A 24,229-nucleotide genomic window follows, 5' to 3' on the forward strand; every position below is an offset into this window, starting at 1 on the left:
TTTTCAGGTATCTGACGAACTCTCAGTGAAGTGCTGGAGGGAGTCCAGAGGAGTGCCACGAAGATGATCAGAGGTATGGAGCACCTCTGCTATGAGGACAGGCTACACGAGCTGGGGCTCTCCAACCTGGAGAAGGCTTTGAGGAGACCTTATGGTGGCCTTCTAGGGGGACCTACAGTAAGGCTGGGGAGGGACTATTTACAAGGTCTTGTAATGACAAGACAAGGGGTAATGGGTTTAAACTGGAAGAGGGGAGATTCAGCTAGATGTTAGGAAAGGATTATTTCCAGTGAGGGCAGTGAGACACTGGAACAGGTTGCCCAGGGAGGCTGTGGATGCTCCCTCTCTGGAGGTGTTCAAAGCCAGGTTGGCGTGAGGCCTTGAATGACCTGTTCTAGAGGGAAGTGTCCCTACCTATGGTGGGGGAGGTTGGAACTGGATGATCTTTGAGATCTCTTCCAATCTAAACCACTCTGTGATTCTAAGATCAACTAACTGATCATCTACATAAAAAGAATGCTTAGCTTTTAGGAGACATCTGTGTCACATATATGGTTGTCTCCTAGCCATTACGTGTACACCAATTTGTGTTTTCTTATTAGGCAACACATTCCAGAGAAATACTGGATTCTTAGAAGCTGTGCCTAAATTTGCTGCCCATCTTCAGCTACTTCCTCAAATTGAGCATCTTTCAGTTTCATTACTCACAGCCCCTCTTGCTGTTACTGAGAACAATTAGTTCCAGCATCCTTTCTGTAGATTGAGACACACATTTTTGCTTGCTTTTGCTCTTATTTCACATCAACCTTCTGCTACTCTTCCAAGTACCTACAGTTCACTCCCTTACCCATTATTTGCTACCCACAGTCCAAGCCTATGCACACACAACTGTGACTTGCCTTCTATCCAGTCTTGCACTTTAAACAAGCATCTTCCTATTTATTTAATACCTCTTCTTACTTCTGTTTCTCTCCTTGAATGCTTTCCCAATAGTTCATCTTTTTGTACTTCAAAGCCAAACTCCTTGTCCTCACTTTGAAGTCCTACATTTATCAGTCAAATTAAGAACATAAGGATCTCTCTGCTCTCTTAGATTTAATCCCTCCAGAGATTTTTATCTTCCCTCTTAAGTCCTTTCATCATATTTTCCTGCTTTTGCTTTAAATAACCTTTCACTTTTTGGCAGCAAATATTTCATTATAAGCTTCCATATGGAATTTCTGTTCTTCACACTAGTTTTGTGATCAGACTATAATCTCTATTGAACACTATCTCCAAAGCATTCGTTGTATAAAAGAAAAATCGTTATTCATCCATTAGAGCAAAAACTGAGGCATATATTTTCAGCTAAACCACTTTGGCTTATGCTGTCATTTTTCATCCGTAGCCAAACAATTCCTGACAGTTTATTATCCTTTCCTACTGCTCAATCCCTGGGACTGTATTTACATCATACAATGTCAAAAAGTAAAATACATTTCTGATGTGAGATAATGTAGAAGAACCCAATAGCAAACTCATGTGTACAGTAGAAAGAAAACCACACACACAAAAAGCCAAAACCCCCTTTAAATTACTAAAGCACATCTTTATTTTGCAATTAAACAATTAAGATCCACAAGTAAACTATATATATATTTTCAAGTCTGTACCTAGACAACTATTTGTCAACTGAAATTAAATATATCCACAAAATATGCATAACAGCATTTTTTCACATAATAGAATGAAATTTTACTTAAGACTAAAACAAGACTTGTTAAATGTTAATTAGCATATTTATCCTGGGAACTGCTGGTTTTCTGTAGAAGTTAGTGTATCATTTTAATGGCAAGAAATTTCATTTTATCAAAATGAGGACAAGTACATAAGGCCCTTTAAAGCATACAGTAGCTGCAGTGACAAAAGCTGAATTTATTCTCACGTTGTCCAGTGTTGACCAATTTCAAGTTTCCATCGTTTTCAACCACCCCAGCTCTTTAGCCAAGATGTTGCATTTAGTTTTTTCTTCCTTTTTCTCACTCTCATGTGCTTTTAAACAAATTTATAGGCAAAAGTCTACTTACGAGAAGAACCTTCCCATTCCCCCCGACATTAATACACAAGAGTTAGTCTACACAACAAAAGAGATATTCAATCCGAGATGATTTATTTCATACGTGCAGTCCATCATTCAGCGGTATGAAACTGAGATGAAATTTGACAACTGAAAGCCACATTTGGAAATGCAAATGAATTATCAGAAGAAACTAGCAAATAATATTGCCACCATCTGATTGTTAATAGTGATCTAAATAATATTCTTCCCTTTGTATTTACACATTGTATAGCACCTGTTACAGGAAAAAAAATCCAACTCTTACACGCAAACAGCCCTGCCAAATTGACTGGTTAAAATTGGATCACTGGTAAACAAACCCCATGGAAATCAAATCCGGATACACTGGTAAAATAAAACATTTGCTTTCTTACCTTAGCTCTCCTGTAAGGTTATGACAAATTTTTACTGTGGTGCCACAATGAACTGAGATAATTGCACTGAATCATTTATAGTCTAGTCTCTGTGGATATATTCTTGTTAAAGAAAACAACAGCTTAATGTAAACTGTTTAGAACCCTTTCACTCATGTCTTAGGCCCCTGGCTTAAGAGTAAAAGGGTGACAACTTTAAACTTTGCTGTGCATTATCTTTATGGAAAGAAAATAAGTTAAAAACCCCCCAAACAGAAAAGAAACAACCCATGAACAAGGAAAAAGAAAAACACCACAACCCCCCCTAAAAAACCCAACTGATTTCCAGGTAATTCATCTAATGTTAAAAATAATGCTTAGCAGAAACATTTATGGTAAACATAGCTGATTTGCAGCTAGCTTAGAGAGATCAAAGAGATAAATGCACAAGTACCCTGAAGTTTCTATTTGAAATTTTTTCCCCTGTAATTGTCTTTTCCAAATGCAAGTTTTATATTAATTTTGACAGGGAAATTTAAATGGTAGAATTATTAATGCCTATTTTCTGAAGTCCCTCAGAAACAGAGGCACGATAAACAGAAAATGGTTGGAACAATAGGAAGCATTCGTACCAGGGTGTAATCTGAATTAATCTCTGTATAGAAATTCCATTAAGTATCTCTCTCCAAACTCACTTTATTTTATCTGATAGTTCAGTCAGTAGTAAGCATGAGATAAAGTGCTACTATTCAAACATCAAAAAACTTTGAGAAAAAAAATCACCCTTTAAAAAACTGTAAGCTTGCTAAATATGAAATAATACAACCAATACACTGTCAGCCAGTTCATGGAAATTGTTTCATGGTTCATGCTGTAGCAGGCTAGAATGACAATTTTTGTGGTGCTTTGTTTTTAATAGGAATGAAATCTAACAGCACATTTCAGCATTTTTTACAAAGTGATTTCTTTCAAATTTCTGCCACCACGTTCTCAATGAGCAAAACATATCAGAGCCAACTGCCAGAGCTTACTGCTTATGCCCCAGTTAAAAACTTGTAGCTGGGTAAGTGCTATGAATTGAAGAGATGCACATTCACAGTATCACAGAGGTAAAATACAGTGATAACCATTTGTATACTGCTAAACAAAAAACCAAAACAAAATAAACCCTCACTTAAGGAATGTATTTTTGATCCTCACCTAGTCAATGAATGTATGTTTACCAGACTTTGATATTATATCATAGCACTAGAAACACCATTGGAAATGAGCTCAAGACAAAAGATGGGTACTTAAATTAGCAAATATACCCAGTCACCCTGGGACCTGAGTTGTCATTTGTAACTCTTTTTTTATCTCACATTAGAGGGCACCATTCCTGCACTTCATGGAAGTCCAAACATGCAAAAGTTTGCACCATAATCTAATCCTCCCTTTATCCTCAAGCCTGAGAGTTTTGATGACTTCTTCCATAGGCAGAGGTTGACTGCTCCACAGCCAAAACAACAGCACACATATTGGACAACTTGCTTTTGCTTGGATATCAGTGGATCTATCAGAGTTTTACCACACTCACATTAATTCCCTGAGCCATCAAACATCACCCACACACCTGCACGCACACTGCATAAGCATAAAAAATACCACTTAGTTCAGCTCACAGCATACCTGGAGCCCCAGCACCTCTATGCCATATATCCCTTACTTCCCACCGCCCTAGGCAGTGCAACTGCAGCAATGCGTTCTGGCCCTTCCACAGCTATCCACAAAGCTTTTTGGAAGGCCTATGGGGAAAGCTGCTGGCTACACTGGTTCCGTAACAAATCCCTCATGTTCCTTTGTCTCCCAACTTCTTTCTCACTCTTTCTCTAAAAGATGCTGTGCTAGACTGCAATCAGATATTCTACAAGCGTGCCTGCTTTATCTATATGGGACATAAGCTTTCCAAATGTAACAGAAAAATGTAGAAGAAACATCAGCTAGCATTATATGTACCAAGAAAAAAATAATGTTTCTCTTTTTCATAACTGGGAGGGAATATATAAAAATAAAATGTCTAAAATCAGTATTCTAGTGCTTAAGACTTACAAATTCCTTAAAATACCAAATGCTTCCAAATGCAGAAGAAACAAATCCTTCAGCTCTCAGTTAACTGGTATATCTAACACAGTATTTCTCTGAGTGGATTGGCTGACAATCTGCAGGGGGTTTATTAAACAATACCTGCACCTTATTTCATATTTAGCAAAAACAAAAAATGCCCCCAAAACACTCAAGCCCAAACTAGAGCCTCACATCTTTCTATTAAAATCACCTTTAAATCCACTTTAAGCAAGAGATGATAGTAGCAGTTTTCAATTCAAATCTAAAAGGAAAACAAGAATCTTAGAATTCTACATTGGCACAAAATTGTCAAATATTGCTCTTATTTACAAGGAATTATTTTTAAACTGGATTTGTATCATGGAAATGTTACATACATACTCTTTCCCACACCCACCCAACATTTTTCCTAATCAAATGGTATGAAAATAGTTATTCATAAAATCCAACAGTCTTAACACAAATCACTTATAGACCTATAAGTCATTATGCCTGAAAGATACATTCATGTTTTGTACAGCATGAAACATACAAAACCTTTTTTAAAAAGCTCTGAAGGATGATACAGATCTTCATAACCCAAATATTTAGCAGTTTTGCTTCTTTTTGGCCATATAAAAAATTTTGAAGGCCATTTATACCACAACAGGTAGAAACATCTGAACAAATGATTTATGGTGCAGAAAGGCTGCAATACTGCTCTATTTGCCAATCAGTTTTTGGTTACCACTATCCTGGCTTTAGAAAAGCCAAAAAGCCACTGAGTCGCTGATGGCCAATTATCTAAGAATAGTTACTTTGTTTCCATTTCCCACCCTCCCCCCTCCCGTGCAACTAGTTAATACACTACACATCAGCTTAAGTCAGTAGCAGAGGAAGATTTAAAAAAAGACCTGTTATTTTTAACCTGTGTTTGTCATAAAAACAGTAATGACAGACAAACAGTAACTATCCCACACTTAATTGTGGTATAAATGGGTCTTCTGAATTCAAACTGCTTTGGCAACTTTACATAAGAATATTTAAATATGTGACATACCCAACACTATATAATGTTGCTATAAACTCCATTTCTGATTTCCCTAAATAAAAAAGGACAAATGCTATTTTCATTTACGACTTAACTATGAAGAAAGTTTATTCCAATATAATGGCCGAATTGTTCTAAGTGCTGAGTTTAAAATAGCCTGTCAGCTAGTCAGCATCTCAGCTAACAATCTTGTAATATGTAAGTTAAAGCTTATACTTTCCTAAAGAATTTTCTTTTGTTGCAAATGGCTTAAAATAAAACTGAGATTAAAGCTACTTTATTACTCTTTTTCAGTGTATCAGATCCAGAGATTCTTGCAAGATTCATTTTTGAGGATAATATTGATTTAAGCATCAAATCTAGAAATATAAGTAACAGGGCCACAGGCCACCTAGTGTTATTTTATTTTCTAAAAATATTTAAAACTCTGTCTTCCATTTGGCATTGTGGTTCATGTTTATTACTAAGTCTTAAGCCAGGATTTCACTTTGCCTGAACTCCTTTTCACTTAATAGTTCATAGATGATCTCTTTCAAATGTCCATAAAACACAGTATATTATGTAATTCTTCCATAGTTAAAAATTATTTAGCATAGAACTTTCCATTTTAATTCTATGCTCCATACACCTTACAACACAATTTATTGGATAAACATATTCAGGAAACCAATACAATAAATTAAAACTTTTTAAATAGAGGGCATAAAGTTGTCACAGGGCAGTCAAAGATGTGACTGATTTGTTTCTTACAGTATATTACACAGGATACTTTGCTTCTAACGTGGTTTCTCCTGCACTGGAAAAAATGTTTAAAAACTGGGACATGTGTGTATCTTTAGAATGAGCTCAGACACTGTTAAGAGAGACACTTCTTACAAAACTTCTACCTACTAAATTAGAAACAACCCATACCAACTGGAACAATTTTGCACAAGCATAACAGAAGGTGGCTGGGGTCATTATAGAATTAAAACAAAGTTTTAGGACAACTTCATAGTGTTCTCCCTCCCACCCAAACAATTGAAAAAAAAAAGGCAAACCTGTACGAACATGGCTTGAAATCAACTATGAGGATTTGAAAAAGTAATTGGTTAGCAGAAAATGGAATTAAATCACATCTAATTGCAAGTTCAACTTAATTATCAGTGCTATTAAAAAGTTATGCTCTAATCGGGTAAGACAGCTATTCTCAGTAAAAGGATAAAACGAAGTATCAGCTTCTAATGACCTACCAGCATTTCATAAGCTGCTAGTAAGTTTCTATTTGGAAGGAATGAAGGAATGTGTCAGATTTTTCACAAGATTACAACACAGCAGCATACAATGCTCATTCATTAAGTTGGCAGAGGTGCTTTTGCTATTGAGAGCAGCACACAGGTACTTGTATCAAGAAAGAGGGAATGGTATTTCCATGACCCCCTGTGGTAACACATTCCAAGCACCAAGGGCCGTTTAAAAAATCTGAACCCATTAAGATAAATATGACAGAACAATACCACCCCCAGAGAATCATGAGTGCCTTTCACTGGATGTACGCTCTAAGTCTCAAGGCACTTAAGGGGTTAAGACACAATGCATGCACTAGTTCCCATCACGTACTCTTAAGTCACATGAATCAGAATACACCAGTGTATGACACACAAGCTGTGTCACAGAAATGCTGTTTATTATTTTTTGAAGTTTTTATTGTTACTGTTGTTATTTTGTACAAGATGCTGGTAAGTGGGCACTATGCAGCTACTGCTGGGTTAACACAGATGCCAGCTTTCCTCTAACAACCAGCTGGTCTCTAGTAAGGGTGTAGGACAAAGTGTGCTGCATTGGTAGGCAGTGTGTATCTATCTAGTATTGGCAATATTGCTAATGTTGTAGAAAACAAAACAGTGAGAGTCTGTACATAGTAAATAAACCTAGCACTGGAAAAAGACCATGGCTTAGTGTATTTTTTCCTTTTTTTTTTTCTTCATTTTAAGAGACATGGGTGTAAAACGGAGTGAAATAATTCCAAGCCTTGTTTGTAGCAATTCAACCAGAAGCGCAATATATGGCACTACAACGAAATATTGTCGATTACCCTGAACACAATTAGTTCTTTCAGTTTATGGTTTGTTCGGAGCAAAGCATGAAAATAAAAGTCTTCAAACAGATGAAGGTTAGAAGAGTTTCAGAGACTGATTTTGTTTCAACGTAAAGTGCAACAGTGCTGAAGTTTTCAAAGTCCTTTGTCAATTCTTTGCTGTACTTCACTATCATTTTCTGCAAGCAGTACTATGGCACAAAGAATGCTGCCAGTTCATTATAGAGGACAGAGTTCCTCAATTGATATTCTAGGTTTTTTTGCTCTTCACTTATGCAGTGATGTTTGTAAAGGTTTAATAAATCCTTCTTCGTACACCTTCAAAATAGCTTCACATACAAATCTATATTGACTCTGAAAAGGAAAGGAGATTCAGTAAATTGAAAAGAAACATAATCAAACCATGCCCCTTGGAAATGGAAAAGGCCTGTAACATTTCCCCATGACATTTCTTGAACACCCTGTTTCTCATGAGAATGAGATGAGCAGAACTTCAAAATACATACCAAAATTCACATCCCCAAAATCAGTACTATTATAACATCACATATTTAATAACTTTCTGCTCTTTGTTTCATTGCTGAAGTTTCACTGACCTGAGATTTTCAATGCACTCAGCATTTATAACCTACAGTTTCGAAGGACTTTACCATACTTACATTAATTCTGGCATGTTACTGGCACCTCCTTTGATTAAAAAAATCAAATTGTTTCATTATTTAGAAAGCTGGAAGTCCAGTTTCTTAACATTGTACGATGCCAACATTTTCAGTGTATTCAAATCTAGCAGCTGCATACATAGTCACTAATGCTTTGTTTTAAACACACAGCAGTTAAAAAAACCAACAGTGATCAAATTAAAATATAATGAAAATAAGATGAAATGCAAACACTGCTTTGTAAAGCGCCACAACCATCACTGAATACTGCCTAATGGTGCATATGCTGGTCTGAAAGCCAACAGTGCCCTGGAATATCCTTTTCTTTCTATGCAGTAATAAGTGATGTCAGATCTTAAATGGCCACAGTAACAGATTTAGTAATAGAATCACAATTTACTGTGTTGTTGTATGTATATTGTAATAGTTCTATACGTATTTGTGTCAAATACAGGTTTTGCCTCCAGCGCCCTCTGAAGGAGACTGAGCTCACTTCGTATAGAACATTGAACAGACACACATCCACAGGGCCATCTTGTGGGCACTGAGTGAATCTTTCAGGAGATAAAAAAAATCGGGAACTTTGTGCCAAAGGAGAAATTATAATAGCCAACGTTTCTGAAACCTTTTTAAAAGCTACTTCAGGTCTCTTACTCTCCCTTCGCACTCTGAAGCAGTGAACACCTGTGTTTCACCGACGCTTCAAAGTTCTGGTTTCTCTATGAGAAATGAGAAGACTGGAAGATACTTAGCACATGGCAAAAAAACCCAAACCAAATCCCAAGCCAATTACAACACTTACTGCTTCATCTCCTTCCTCTAATAGAATTCTCTTCCTCTCTATCTATGATAGAGAGATATGGTGCTTATCCCGCCTAAGCAGCATAAACAATAAGAGCTATCCTTTATTGTTTTTCACGTATCATCTTTCTCATCCTTCCTGTCCTAGTTGAATAACACAACTATTTTTTTCCTTCTTTTTAGTGAAACATGAATACTGGACAGCAGCACTGAATAACAGAAGACCTGTAAGAGGAGGCCCATTTGTACTTCTTGTCAGCCTGAATACTCTGAACAACACAGAACACAAAAGGTTTATTCAAATTTGATTCAAGGAAGAGCAGCAGGGATATTGAAATTACTTTGTGGGAAGGATTTGATACAGGATCTAGTGCCTTTTCTCCTTCAATATACTTTCTATTCAAATTGTACATACTTATATGTATGTATGCACACATATATAAGTAGAACTACACAACTGATAGACTTAAAGAAATAAAACCCCTGGAACTGGTCAAAGCTTTTTTGAAAGACAACATAATCTTTAGACTCGCTTTAGGTATCTTCTGAAAACATAAGCACAAACTTCTTTCAGATATGCAGCACCTGACTGAGACAAAGTAAAAGCTTCTAAAACTTCTATGTTTCTGAAATATAATAGGTTAAAATAATGTTGAATTTTTCTGGGGAAAAAAAAGTTTTAAACAACCCAAACATTATAGAACCAGGAAAAATACAGCATCTTAAGGTACATCACATGGAAAGAAAGCACTTAAAGAATTCTGGTAGCAAGTCAATTTTTAACGACTAAATACGCTTACGATTACTTTTATATATCTTGCATTGAATTACACTCATTTAAAAATAACATTTCTCTGATTATTTCCCTTTAATTGAGTCACTACAAGAGAAAAGGCTTGTTTTCATTATAACTAAGGCAATAGAAAAATCACTGAATTGCATCACCGAAGGTTTTTCTTGCATGTCTTGGATCTTTCTGTGTTTATCTTTTATACTACTCTCATTCTTAACCTCTGGAATTAGGCTCCTTCCTTCCCCACTGGATAATTTTTAGATTACTGAAAACTAGCCCTTTTTCATACTAATGACCAGGTATCACTGAAATACCCACTGCTTCTTTGGAGTCGTCTTTGTGGAAAATTTAAAGAATTGCTCCTTTTCCAACAGCCTTAGCAATTTATTCCTGCCTGGAGCCATGGCTGTTCCACTAGGTAAAGGTGACTTCTCTGCAGTATGATCAACAGCAAGTATATTAAAAATCTGTCTAACAGTAGGACTGGATTCAGGAAATCATTCTTCTGCAGCTCAGAACAGCAAGTATGATACTCACAGGTGTTTGGATCATCATAGCTCTTTGATCTCTCATGGTTCTTACGATGTCCAACGGATAAACAGGCTGATTGCACTCAATGAGACACATAGCTGTCTCCATAGTAATAAGAACTCCTGTCCGTCCAATCCCAGCACTGAAAAATAAGCAAACAAAATCCCCGAAACAACAACGAAACCTATTCAAATTGGAAATGAAACAAAGCATCTGGAATATTGTCTATGCTTAAAAACCTCCCTTCTCAAGGATTCTCATGACTGATCATTAGGATTCCCAGAGTATTAGGGCAGGGGTTAGACAGATGGTGTCTGTGTCACCGTTAAGTCCCCATTCAGCCTGAACAGAGCAAAAACCATCAATGCAGAGTTCAGTCCTTTGAAGAGTGACTGTCTTAACCTAGCCATTGACTTGAGAAGAATTTGCAAACTGATATTCATTCAGATCATATTATAAACCATAATAACATGCAGCCAGTAACAAAACAGAGATATCTAGCATACATTGTGAACTTTGTGTCACTTAGACCACTACCAGAATGACTGTCACTGGAATGCTGGGCTGATTTGATAAAAACAAGTTTATGTTCTTGAAGCCATCCATGCTTTCATATTTCAGAATAAATAACAGAACAATTACTAGAAACTTTTGGAGGATGACCATAATAATAATTTTGTCAGTACTAAAAGTTACGTGAGAGCTCTAACTTAACTGGAGAAGAATACCTAACAGTATTCCTTTTCAAGGCAAGGAAGATTCCTAATATGTACATTCTGGAATGGCAAAATTGTTAATGGAGCTTAGATGAATCATTTCCACCTTAAAAATAACACAAATCTAAAGATTCATCTGCATTGTATTACATATAAATACACTTTCCCACAAGTGGCAATCCTCAAAGATTGAGTATTTAACCTGAAACTTGATAATTGGTTTCAAATTCAGACTTTTCATGCTGCAATTTTGAAATAGAAAACCAATGCTTCTCCCAATTTGAATACAGGACCAAATCCTCCACACTTTCAACTGTAGCAGTTGACGTAATACTGGAAACTAGTATTTTAGTTCATCAATTAACATGTCTGCATCTAAATTCGTTATTATGAGCATTCCAAAGTCTGAAATTTAATTGTTCCTTAATCAAGGAATACCTTAAATCTCTGTCCAGAAGGTGGCGTTAGAGCTACTATGTCTTTCACTGATGTCATATGAATTTTATGACAAGAGGTAAATGTTTGAATTAAATAAAATTATTCAGTAACTGTGTATTGTTCTAGAATATGTATAGAATTCACATGCAGAATGATCTATTGAGTACAAATGCAAACAGTTTCTGCCAAGGAACCTAATAACTCATTTTAGAAATTCAAAAGGTTCAGCAAAGACAACAGCAATGATGGGAAGTGGGATAGTTTCCATGTGGTAAGTATCAGGTAGTCAAGGACTCTTCAGCCTAGAAAAAGAATTATTCACCGATGCAGGGGAACACTGAGACAATATATGAAAATCATGAATGGCATGGACAGGATGGGTGGCTCACCAACTCATTTAGAACAAGAAACAAGAAATAGAAATTTTCAGCTAAACTAGCAGAAGCCTCATAAAAATAAAAACAAACACATGGACACAAGCTTAGAAACTAGAGGTTTAAGCAGTTCAACATAATAAAAAAACCCTTCAAATTTCCACTTTTGTTGCTTTACAATTTCTCTGGGGTTTTCTTTGGATTTGTTCTTAAATTACTATTGTACCAAAGAGAAGTCTGTTCTACTAGTTAATTGGAGTCACATCACTGCTCATCAGGAATTGGTATAGTATATGTTCATTCAACATGTTATTAAGCATAATCATAGTTTACTGATTAGGTACTTTAAAGGACTAAGAATTTGAACTTTAGTATAGGAACACAGAATGCTATTAAAACCTGTAACACAAGGAAAATAAAACCCCACATTACATATGTACACAAAAATTTGGGTAAAATAGTTATTTGAATTCACAAAAAAACTAAATTGTTGAGAAAAATGCATCACTTCAATGTACACACCAAAATATGTAGCAAAGACTGCAGAGTTGAGAGGAAGTGTCTTTTGATTGCTACATACACCACTCACACTTTCTACTGTGGATTATTTACAGTTATTCTGGAGTTTCGTGCAATAGTCCCCATGACAGTAGTCATAATTTCCTTGAATTATTATACAGACTGCCAGCACAACCATTTCAACTGCAAACAAAACTAACAAAAACCTTGCACAGCTCAATGAATACAGATACTCAACATTTTGCTTATTGAAATGTGGTAACAATTTTAAGGAACTGTTCAAATTACACGTTGAGTTCTCCTATCACACTCAAAGCAGACAAAAATCAAATGATTTTCAACAACAAAGCACAGAAAAAGTATTTGGTGATAAATAAGTTCAGACTGATGATTTAATAAAGTTGGAAAAAGTTGGATACCTGCAGTGAACAACAACAGGTTCCTCTCTGCCAGCCCTCTTTTTTCGCACGAGACACACAAAATCTAGGAAATCACTGGAATCATCTGGAACCCCATGATCAGGCCATGCTATGTATTGGATTTGGGTAAGTTGTCGGCTTTCTTCTTTCTAATCAGAAACATGAATTTTATTCAAGAGTAATTCAAGCCCCATTAAAAAAAAGCCCAAACATAAACCAAGCCAATAATAATAATCATCATCAACAGTCCTGATACAGCAAGTTTTCCCCATAATAGAACTGTTCTCAGGCAGCTAGCAGCACTTTATTGGTGTTACTCTTTGCTCATCTTGGACTTTATGATTAACTTTTTGTTCCTAAAACAAAAAAGGCAATCCACAAATGTTTGCATCTTTGACTGATTAAAAAATACACATGCCATGTAACAGGAAAGCAGTTCAAGGATATCAATAATTTATCTGAACACTACATGTACAAGAAGGTAGAAAAAAAATTTAGCGTAACAAATTTAGCAGAGAGATGCTATCTTACTAGATCAAATGACAGAACTGGGGTAGGGAGAAGAAAGGCGGAACTTTCAGACACAAAAGCTTTCCCTTTCAGACCTCATGTGAACAGTAGCATCATTTTGGCTTTATGTGCACCTCTTGATTTTATCCAGTGCATTATACAAAAAATGTGTAATGACTGTTTTTCACTTCCTCCCGCCAGCTGCTCTAACACTATAAACATAATTTGCCCCTGGTTAGTGATGGAAAGAAGCTGTCCAATCAGTGTAAAGGTAGCATTTTCAAGGAGAGAAGTTATCACATTTTAAATAAAATTTAGGCATGTAATCATTTACTGAGGTGCCACTGCTGATAAGAAATGAACAATTGTCCCAACAGGGGGAAAAAAATTACCTGCAAATTGCCTAAAAGACAGCTTTATACAACTGGCAGCTCATCCAGTAACCCAAGCAGAGAGAACTAAGTACGTGAACTAAATTCTAGATACTCATTTCCAAACATTTCTGAGACTGAAATGCTAGCCAGGATGCTCTGTAAACTACACGTGCCCTGAAAATCATGCATGTTCAAGAAGGTCCTTGTTTACATGCAGCCTCCAATCCCTATTCATCTTTTTCTCAGCAGGATTTATCTTACATCTACTCATATGTATCTCCAAGATTGAAATATTAAGACCTGTTTGCCTCTACAAGGACAGATTTACAGTTGTAATAATGAAAACATCAAGGAAATAGAGTTTCTCAGCTTCTTTAATTACTCTTTTAATTTGTCCAGGGCGCGAATGACACCAACAAAGACTTTTAAGACAAATAATACGTATTTTACATGATTTGAAACTAATTTACATTATTATGGAAACTGAATCTTTGTGGTATTTATCTAGCGTAATGTTTGTTGCCATTCTAAGAGCAGACTATACTAGGTAAGGACATGGCAACGAGTAGTGTACAAAAGGTTCTAGAAATAAACAGTTCTGTTAACGTGGAAATAACATCAAGTTGAAAAGAAAGTCTGATTCAGTAAGTTTTACCTAGACTGTAAGGATTCCACAGATTAATACTTAAAACATATGTTATGATTTTACCTCTAGATTAGTCAATGTCATTTCTCGAAAGACATAAGCAGGGTTTCCTTCTTCTGAATGGCAGGTAATCTGGAAATTTCCATAGGATGAGCTTCCTGACGGTTCTGGCCAGTACTGATGGCATTTAACCTATGGTCAACACATTTTAAAAGATGCCTGTGTTTAAATGTACAGACTGTTGTTTTCCTTATACTTTCGTCCACTACAGACATTTTTGATAATTTTGTAATGTCCATTAATTTACTTACCAAGTCAAATGTGTGATTTAATTACACCTTATACCATAAGGCATCACAGAGATTTCCTGGTTCTCTTTTCAAAAGGACCCATGAATCATCTCTGCAGGTAAGCTTAACCTGAAATGGGTGCCTTTAACTTTCACTACATCTTTTTTAAAAAGTATATAAATATTCTGTCTTACCACTTGTGTAACAAAAAAAATGCTGCTTTATAAACATTTCTGACCTCTAATCTAACCTCCTCAAAGCACATTTAGAAAAGAAGCAATAACGAAAAACAAAAGGGGGCAACAAAAAAGTTGCTAAACTAATGCAAGGATTAAGAGGATGAAGATGGTGGACTTCAAAGACTCTTGGATGAAGTTATCAAATGTGAATGAAAACTTCAAGCACTAATATTTTCAGAGATACTGCTCAAGTGCCTAATTACAGAGGTCATTTCAGCTCAAGTGTACTTTTGTTTTTCCAACCCACCTGGCGATTCTTTAAGAGCAGCCAGATTTGCAGACTTCCTGCTCCACTGAGACATCCTGGCATGCAGTGGGATAGTGATGTCAATAGCCTCATGATCAGCTTTAGAGCAGGGAGTCTGCCTATGGGTATAAGACAGATAAGTCCTTTTATAAGTCCTTGCTATTAAGCAGCTCTCTAAAGAACTCCACAAATATCAATACCACAGGGGTGGGGGAACCTTAGAGAACTGCTATTGCAAGTCTGTTCTTAGCAGATGTGCAATTTGAAAAAAAGGCACTTGTACTGAAATTCCCTCTAAGGATCTTTCTTTGGGAGCATGCAGCATCATGCGAATATGGAGTCACCAGAAAATGGTTTAAAAATGCTGCAATTCCTCTTCAATTATTTTAATTGTATGTTGAGGCCTGACCTTCCATCAAATATACGATTAATAAATGGTAAGAATATATTCAGACAGTGGAACAGCAATCCGAGTTGATCAGGACATCCATGACATACTATAAATCAATCTTCAGAAGAAATAATGAATGTAGAGAAGTTCCACTAAACTATAATTTCACTAAATTGTTATTGTTATTTCTGTCCACACACTCAACCAGTTAGTGCAACTGTGAATGCTCCAGACTATAAACTCAGTAACTCTGGTATGGCCAGATTTGATTGTGTTTTGTCTGTATTCAAAGGACAAAACTGCACAGTAAGAGAGGAATCCATAGTTTAAAAAACCAAACCCACACAAAACACAAAATACTCCCAAGGCCTTTTACAGTATCATTTGTAACTCTAAATTACTTCATTACTTGTACTGTATTTTAACACATTTTTGTATGGAAATGACTTAGGGGACAATGATTCTTTCATATCGTTAAACAAACGTTTATAGCTGCAAAAGAGTATTTTGTAACAAATTTCAGACTTCAAGCTTATCAAGGACTCTCTTAGAGAGAGTCATGACATCTCAACATTACAAAGATGTGTGCTAAGCCGCCTTAAAAAATATATATATATTTCTCTACATATCAAAGAACTAATGTACAAAAGCTCATGAAACTTCCTTGGGTTCCTTCAAGTGAAGATTAGAGGAAAAAATCCCTGCAGGTAAAAATCTAGTTGCTTTTTACCTTACAAAAAAAAGAACTAAAAAAATAAAAGGCCTGAAATATTTTAAGAAATACACAGAAGACTTCCAACATATTTCAGAAGTGAACAAAGTTTGAATGTTAGCTATGCTAACAGTATCAGAAGAGTTAAAATGTAAGAGCTATTACTGCAACAGTACTGAGAGTGCAGTGTCCTTATGGAAAAATAGTCATAGAATCACAGAATAGCTTGCGCTGGAAGGGATCTTTAAAGATCATCTTGTCCAACTTTCCTGCAACAACCAGGGACATCTTCAACTAGATTAGGTTGCTCAGAGCAGTGTCCAATCTTGAACGTTTCTATGAATGAGGCACCTACTACCACTTTGGGCAACCCATTTAAGTGTCTTGCCACCCTTGCAGTAAAGAATTTATTCCCTATTCCTTTTATCTAGCCTAAGTCTCCCCTCTATTAATTTAAAACCATTATCCCTGAACGTATTATAATAGATGATTCCTCTGATCTTTCACAGGCTAATCACCAACAGATTTTTAAACAAACAGTATTTAAGGAAATCTTTTACTTACTCTGCCCCGTTCAACTTGAGTTGTTAACATTACAACCATAGATGAGCCTTGCTCCCAAGTCATCTGCCAAAAATCAGGACAAGTGTTCGGTAATGGACCTTGGCAAGCAATGTACTGGTTTATTATTGTGGAAGAAGGGATTTCCATCTAAGAGAAGACAAAGTTAGTATTTTAATTCTTAGAGAAAAAGTGTATGTCAGGCATTACACATTTAGTGTTCAGTAACTAATACATTAAAAAAAATATCAGCTACATTAATACTATTTATTTGAAGTTAGCAGTATGGATTGGCACAGATAAAATTCTTCAAAGTGTTTAACTTGCAAAATTATTATAAAGATCCAAGTAAACACCACGTATTAACTGACAGTTATGTAGCTGCCATAATAAAGATTAATGATGGTTGAAAAAATAAATGATAGAACAGGTGGCAAATAATTTGAGCGCAAACATTTCATCCTCTGTGGAGTCCTGATGGTAGATTTAAAGTACTGATCTTGGAATTAAATTTAATCTCTGAGTTTTGATCACAAAAGGGAAGGTAAGGAGCTGTAATTTTGTTGTTATTGACAGTGGAGAAAAAATAGTAACTGGGGAAAGAGAAATTAAAAAAAATACATCAAGTGTTGCCAGGATAAAGTTTAGTGATGTTTACAACTATCACGTGAGCAACTAGAAAATAAGAATGAACTCCTCTGGTAGAGGGCTAGCTTTTCCTAGTGTTTTTTAATTTTTCTTGATTTAATTTTAAAAAACACCTGCCAGAAATCACAGTATCACCAAGGCTGGAAGAGACCTCATAGATCAAGTCCAACCCTTTACCACAGAGCTCAAGGCTAGACCATGGCACCAAGCACCACGTCCAATCTTGCCTTGAACAGCTCCAGGGACGGCGACTCCACCACCTCCCCGGGCAGCCCATTCCAGTGCCCAATGACTCTCTCAGGGAAGAACTTTCTCCTCACCTCCAGCCTAAATTTCCCCTGGCGCAGCCTGAGGCTGTGTCCTCTTGTTCTGGTGCTGGCCACCTGAGAGAAGAGAGCAACCTCCCCCTGGCCACAACCACCCCTCAGGTAGTTGTAGACAGCAATAAGGTCAGCCCTGAGCCTCCTCTTCTCCAGGCTAAACAATCCCAGCTCTCTCAGCCTCTCCTCGTAGGGCTTGTGCTCAAGGCCTCTCACCAGCCTCGTCGCCCTTCTCTGGACATGCTCAAGCATCTCGATGTCCCTCCTAAACTGGGGGGCCCAGAACTGGACACAGTACTCAAGGTGAGGTCTAACCAGTGCAGAGTACAGGGGCAGAATGACCTCCCTGCTCCTGCTGACCACACCATTCCTGATGCAGGCCAGGATGCCATTGGCTCTCTTGGCCACCTGGGCACACTGCTGGCTCATGTTCAGGCGGGTATCAATCAGCACCCCCAGATCCCTCTCTGTTTGGCTGCTCTCCAGCCACTCTGACCCCAGCCTGTATCTCTGCATGGGGTTGTTGTGGCCAAAGTGCAGCACCCTGCACTTGGAGCTATTGAATGCCATCCCATTGGACTCTGCCCATCTGTCCAGGCAGTCAAGGTCCTGCTGCAGAGCCCTTCTGCCCTCCAACCCAGTCACATCTGCCCCCAGCTTGGTGTCGTCTGCAAACTTGCTGATGACTGACTCCATGCCCTCATCCAGATCATCTATGAAGATGTTAAAGAGGATGGGGCCCAGCAGTGATCCCTGAGGGACACTGCTAGTGACTGGCCGCCAGCTGGATGTGGCACCATTCACCACCACTCTCTGGGTCCGGCCCTCCAGCCAGTTCCTAACCCAAATCATTAACAAAAAAGTGTATCTACAGTAACTTTCAAACCGCTTCACTACAAGTTTGTTTATCAGCCATTGTGCTCTGCATTACATTTATGAAAACAGCTGAATTTTTCAGTCAACTTCTCCATTGTAAAACTGCACAATTACTTAATGTCAGAAACTCTTTTGAATCAAAACTACTACTCACATTTATATAATTTGCATTGATGTAATCATCATTACTTTTTAAAATAACCCGTGTAGCATCATCTGAAAAAAAAAATAGATAAGATGTTGCTTATTTATTAATCACAGTAAAATGTCTTTAGAGCACACAGATACGAACACACATACTTACAAGGCGAAATGTCTCTGTATCTATTTTTGGAAATGTTTTGAGGTAATCTGGCACAAGACATTGTCATTCCAGGCTTTTTCCTATACAATTGCTACAAGACAAAACCAATGGTAAGAGAAACAAAAGACCTGTTAGTATATTATCTTCCTACAGGTGCTCTTCAGAACATAAGCCACTGAGCAACAGTAGCTTCACCACACATGGAAAATGCCTTTCAAAAGAAAGCACTACAAATTTATTTATGCTGAGGAATCACTGGAAATCACCAAGATGTCATTACTGAAAGAAACTCAGTGTTAAATTTCAAGATTCCATAAAGAACACTGACGCAGAGAAAAGTCATTATTGCATAGTGGTAAGAGAATTAAGTGATACTGACATTCCATGCTATGATTTGGGAGTCTGTCTGCATCGTGTACAGGCATTTACCAACAATGCAGCAGTTTTGGTTTTTCATGTTTGGGTTTTTTCTTTTTTATTTTTTTCTTTTCCTTCCCAGATATCCTTGTGTGTTTCAGTAACTGTAGAGCAAATTCCAGGCTACCTTGTGCTTTTTCTGCAAAAAAAATGTCCTTTGAGAGGTTCCTGGCCTCTCATGTCTTGGCCATGCTCTGCAATAACTCTTGTGCTGTATAACAGTATCAGTGGCGTGATCCAGGTTCAATAAACAGCACTTTAAAACTTTTAAACACTGAACCTGTTTTAGATTCTGAGAAACTAAGTTAAGGAGGCTTCTAAACTCACTTTGACAAAATCTTTTCTTTCAAGTAAATTGTACCAAAGTTCTCAGAGAATACCATGTATTTTACAAATATGTTGCACTACATAATGCTAAGGTTTTATTTGGTGGGAAATTCACAGAATTTACACTGCTGTTCCACAAACTTACTGCTTTCTGCTTTAAGTCATTTGATCTCACGCATTAAAGATGGAATATCATAAGGCACAAGTAAGTACTAAGGGCAGATTACAGCTACCAGCATCTTAGGACCCCACATGGAAGTGTACTGTCCTTTTGAAAGATGCCATTAAAAGATCAAGTATTTATAAAAGACACTGTTACATTAAGGCTTAGGGTTAGGGTTATAACCTCAAGATTAAGGTTGTGTTTTCAATTGGTAATTTCCCTCATTGAAGTTGTCAGTACAGTATCAACAGATCACCTGTCATTCCATTTCTACAATAACTTAGATATGGAGTGAAGGTCTAAGTATAGAACATATTTCAGTACACATTTTTCAGCCTTCATCTCCAGGAAAAGTGTTTTATCAACATAGGTCCCTGACAACCACAACAACCTGTAAGTAATCACTAAAGCTATATATAAAACAAGTAAGGCTAAAAACTAATACTAGGACTATTCCGTGCCATAAAATTGTATGTACAATACAGGACTGGTTTTTTTTTTTTGTTATGAGGATAATTGTTTAGCTAAAAGATGCTATGAAATGTAACAGAAATCTGCTCTGCTTAAAATAACACTATCCCTAAAGACCTGAAACTTGTATAGAGCTACATATGACACAATACTCACATCAAATTGAGCCAAAACAGTTCCAGTGATAAGCCCCTCTGCTAGCTGAATCATGGACTCCCTCAGAGCATTATCATCTTGATGGACACCATCAAGTGGAGATTTCTCAGGGATGTACTGGAAGTCAGGCTCACTCTCCAGCTTCTCTTCCACAACATCATAGACAGCTATAACAAAGAGAGGTATGAATGCTCTGACTGAACAGGCTGTTTGGAAAACAAAGTTAATTGTAAAGCATTTATATAAAACAGAAAAAAAGACAAGTATTTTGCCTATCCAAAATCCACATTTTTTAACATACCTATTTCAGTCATCATCAGCAAGACCAAGTAGCCTTTACTGATCATTATTATCCATAACACAACTAAATTTTGATTTAATAGGCATTTTAAAGTGAAAGCACATCACCGACTGCTAGGATTTTAATTAAGACCCATGTTACACCCTGAGTAATCTGATTTAACTCCTGAATCTAAGATCCTCCACATCACGCCTCTGAAGTCACAATAGATCTATTTAATTCACTGTGATTTTAATCTTCAGTAATTAGGGCAGTATGCGCAGAACACTTGAGAAAATGGCCTTAGCATGTGCCACTACAATGCTATCCATGCTGTACGTGTGCCCTGCCAATAAATAAACTGAAAAACAACATGCATCTTCAACTATACATAGTTGAATGGTGTGGTCAGCAGGAGCAGGGAGGTCATTCTGCCCCATTCTGCACTGGTTAGACCACACCTTGAGTGCTGTGTCCAGTTCTGGGCCCCCCAGTTTAGGAGGGACATTGAGATGCTTGAGTGTGTCCAGGGAAGGGCGACGAGGCTGGGGAGAGGCCTTGAGCACAAGCCCTATGAGGAGAGGCTGAAGGAGCTGGGATTGTTTAGCCTGGAGAAGAGGAGGCTCAGGGGTGACCTTATTGCTGTCTACAACTACCTGAGGGGTGGTTGTGGCCAGGAGGAGGTTGCTCTCTTCTCTCAGGTGGCCAGCGCCAGAATGAGAGGACACAGCCTCAGGCTGCGCCAGGGGAGATTTAGGCTCGAGGTGAGGAGAAAGTTCTTCACTGAGAGAGTCATTGGACACTGGAATGGGCTGCCCAGGGAGGTGGTGGAGTCGCCGTCCCTGGAGCTGTTCAAGGCAAGATTGGACATGGCACTTGGTGCCATGGTCTAGCCTTGAGCTCTGTGGTAAAGGGTTGGACTTGATGATCTGCGAGGTCTCTTCCAACCCTGATAATACTGTGATACTGTGATAACAGAGACTAGGCTGTTCAAAAGCTTTTTAAGCATCAGATGAAGCAGGAAACCACCAGCTTCTCACTTCTACAACTACAACGTTTTCATCCAGAATACAAAGATAATCAACACACAAGAAACTGATTTAAGTAATCTGTAAATAAAGGTAACAATTTCATCTGAAAAAGAAAGTGCACAACAGCTGCAACACATACAGAACAAGAAGGTCAAGTAAGCGGGGAGTGCAAATAAGTGAATCAAGTAAAATTGTTTACAAGGTTAGCTGAGGCACTCTTCTGAAGTAATTTTCACTATTCCAATTAAACACCATTATTTTTCATTTTGCTTCTTGCTCTGCAACTTGGGTGCTCAGTAGAATTAAATCTAGTGAACATCTGCTGGCAATGCTCCAATAGTGTATTTCATGAATGCACAAGCTGTTATTTAGATTTCATTTTTAGTGCTTTCTTCTATTAAGCCTCCTTGAGTAGAAGTATCCTCAGTCATTCTGGATTGTTTTAACAATATATGAATGGTTTTCCATCTATCAACCTTCAAAGTCATCCAAACACTGCATGTTTGGAGACGGGTCTTTTGTTTGTTTGTGTTTGCTTTTCATTTTCTTTAGGGCAATAACAGCAGTCTCAGAAGCTACATTTCATATCCATACAGCTTTCTGGACACTTTTATAAACGAGACTGAGAACAAAATTTAGATTAGCTCTGCCAGAAATATATGAACTCTTGACTTTGCTATTAATTTTCAACACTATGTTATGCACACTCAAGGTACAGGAATGATCAAGACTTGTGTGTAAATTGTGTTGTTGCAATTCTTTTCCAAGGAAGGGAGTTCTCTCTTACAAAGATGTTAAGCATTCCATTTCAGGACACTAAACAGAGGTTAGGTAATGGAAGCAAGGTGTGAATATACATTTTAAAATTATTATTACTATGCACAAATCACTCACCATTGGGTCGAACTAGGAGCACAAGTTCCCCTGAGTGTCTCTCACAGCTAGCTTTAATAAACATGACAACTTGATCGTGGGTATGCTCTGCTATATCCCTGCCATTAATCAGTACAACTTGGTCCCCTTCATTCAAACGAGGGACACACAGATCAGCCTGTGAGAAGGAAAAAATAAAAAACATTAAAAAAGTGATCTGTAAACCAAGCCATTATGAATTAACTTTATCTGGGGACTTGAATCCTAACAGCCTGGTTGCTATGGTCGCCACATTGTATTCAAGTGTTACAGAATACATAAGATTACCATTCACATGATTGAATTATTTTGTGAGTGAGAGGTGACCGCCACTGTAACATCTTTGCACAGGTGTTCCTCCACTCCCCAGGCTGAAGTAGAAAGCCCCTCTGTTTGAATCGCATTTTGCAGAGCAATTAGAATTTAGGATGGATTTATCTTGAAGGGAAGGGAGTAACATAGCAAAGACTTGTCCAAATCAATTCACAGGCTTAGATGCTTCAGGTGTGAAATATCACACCTGTAATAACAACTGTAAGACAGTGCACAAACCCCAGCAAACCCAGAAGCTAAGCAATAAAAATCATCACTATAACCACATCCTAAAATTTATCACAGGAAGAGCACATTTCAGAGATCAAAATTAGTAGTGACAACAACAATGCTCTTGTCAAACATTTTACTAATTTCCAATAGTCAAGAAAAAGTGGAAAGCTGTACTTCTTAAATGTTAGCAAATAAATGGTCCACTCTTAAAAGGTATTAACACAGCTGACTCCAGTCAGTTGAATACCAGGTCAGTAATTTTGGCAATCAAACTGACAAAATATTTTGTCTAGTTATAAGACACTACTGATAGTCACTAAACATCAGTAACAACAGGTAATTAGACCGGATGAATAATTCACGATGTCTGATTTTAATCTAAATCTTTGCTTTATTCAGCTACATCTGTCACTATGAGAGATTTGCTATTTTAGCTATTTTTAACACACCAAGAGACTCAATATATAATTTATGTGAAATTACATGAATGTCTACATTTTTAAAAAGTAACGAAGCAAATGTATTTTTAGGATGACACAGCTCAAGAAACAGTGCATACTGAACATTCGGGAATTGAACTTTGCTTCACAGAAATAAAACAAAAAAGAATTGAAGTTCTAAAAATATGTTATGCAGCTGCCATGAAATTCTTGCTGCCATTAATTTGCCTTGTTATGATAATGTTAAAGCACAAACTCATTTTCAAAGACAACTATGACATACTTGAAGATACACAGATAGTGCTATCAAGTTTGTTTTTTAGAAAACTTACAGGTGTTCCTGGAGCTACCCTGGACACTATTACTGGCATCTTCTGATCATATCCACCCTTTAAAAACAAATTAAATTAGTAATGTATCACAAATGTCAGAAAATAACCTTAATAGGTATGATGGG

At 37.2% G+C, this 24,229-nt stretch overlaps 1 protein-coding gene across 3 annotated transcripts in view; it reads right to left on the reverse strand.

The window, feature by feature from the left end:
- Positions 1-1,567: 1,567 nt before the first annotated feature.
- The window catches only part of PTPN4 (protein tyrosine phosphatase non-receptor type 4), a 122,699-nt gene continuing 100,037 nt past the window's right edge, over positions 1,568-24,229 (reverse strand). For all 3 annotated transcript variants that reach the window (XM_064157622.1, XM_064157613.1, XM_064157603.1), the window contains 10 exons: positions 24,105-24,161; positions 22,769-22,925; positions 20,564-20,730; positions 19,030-19,120; positions 18,880-18,941; positions 16,885-17,031; positions 14,505-14,633; positions 12,912-13,060; positions 10,452-10,587; positions 1,568-8,015 (listed from right to left, as the gene is read on the reverse strand). In XM_064157622.1, the coding sequence (XP_064013692.1) occupies positions 7,929-8,015; positions 10,452-10,587; positions 12,912-13,060; positions 14,505-14,633; positions 16,885-17,031; positions 18,880-18,941; positions 19,030-19,120; positions 20,564-20,730; positions 22,769-22,925; positions 24,105-24,161 (1,182 nt within the window). In that variant the 3' untranslated portion in view covers positions 1,568-7,928. The remainder of the gene's footprint in view (positions 8,016-10,451; positions 10,588-12,911; positions 13,061-14,504; positions 14,634-16,884; positions 17,032-18,879; positions 18,942-19,029; positions 19,121-20,563; positions 20,731-22,768; positions 22,926-24,104; positions 24,162-24,229) is intronic.

This window comes from Pogoniulus pusillus, chromosome 2 (genome assembly GCF_015220805.1).
Source record: "Pogoniulus pusillus isolate bPogPus1 chromosome 2, bPogPus1.pri, whole genome shotgun sequence".
Classification (NCBI taxonomy): Eukaryota; Metazoa; Chordata; class Aves; order Piciformes; family Lybiidae; genus Pogoniulus; species Pogoniulus pusillus.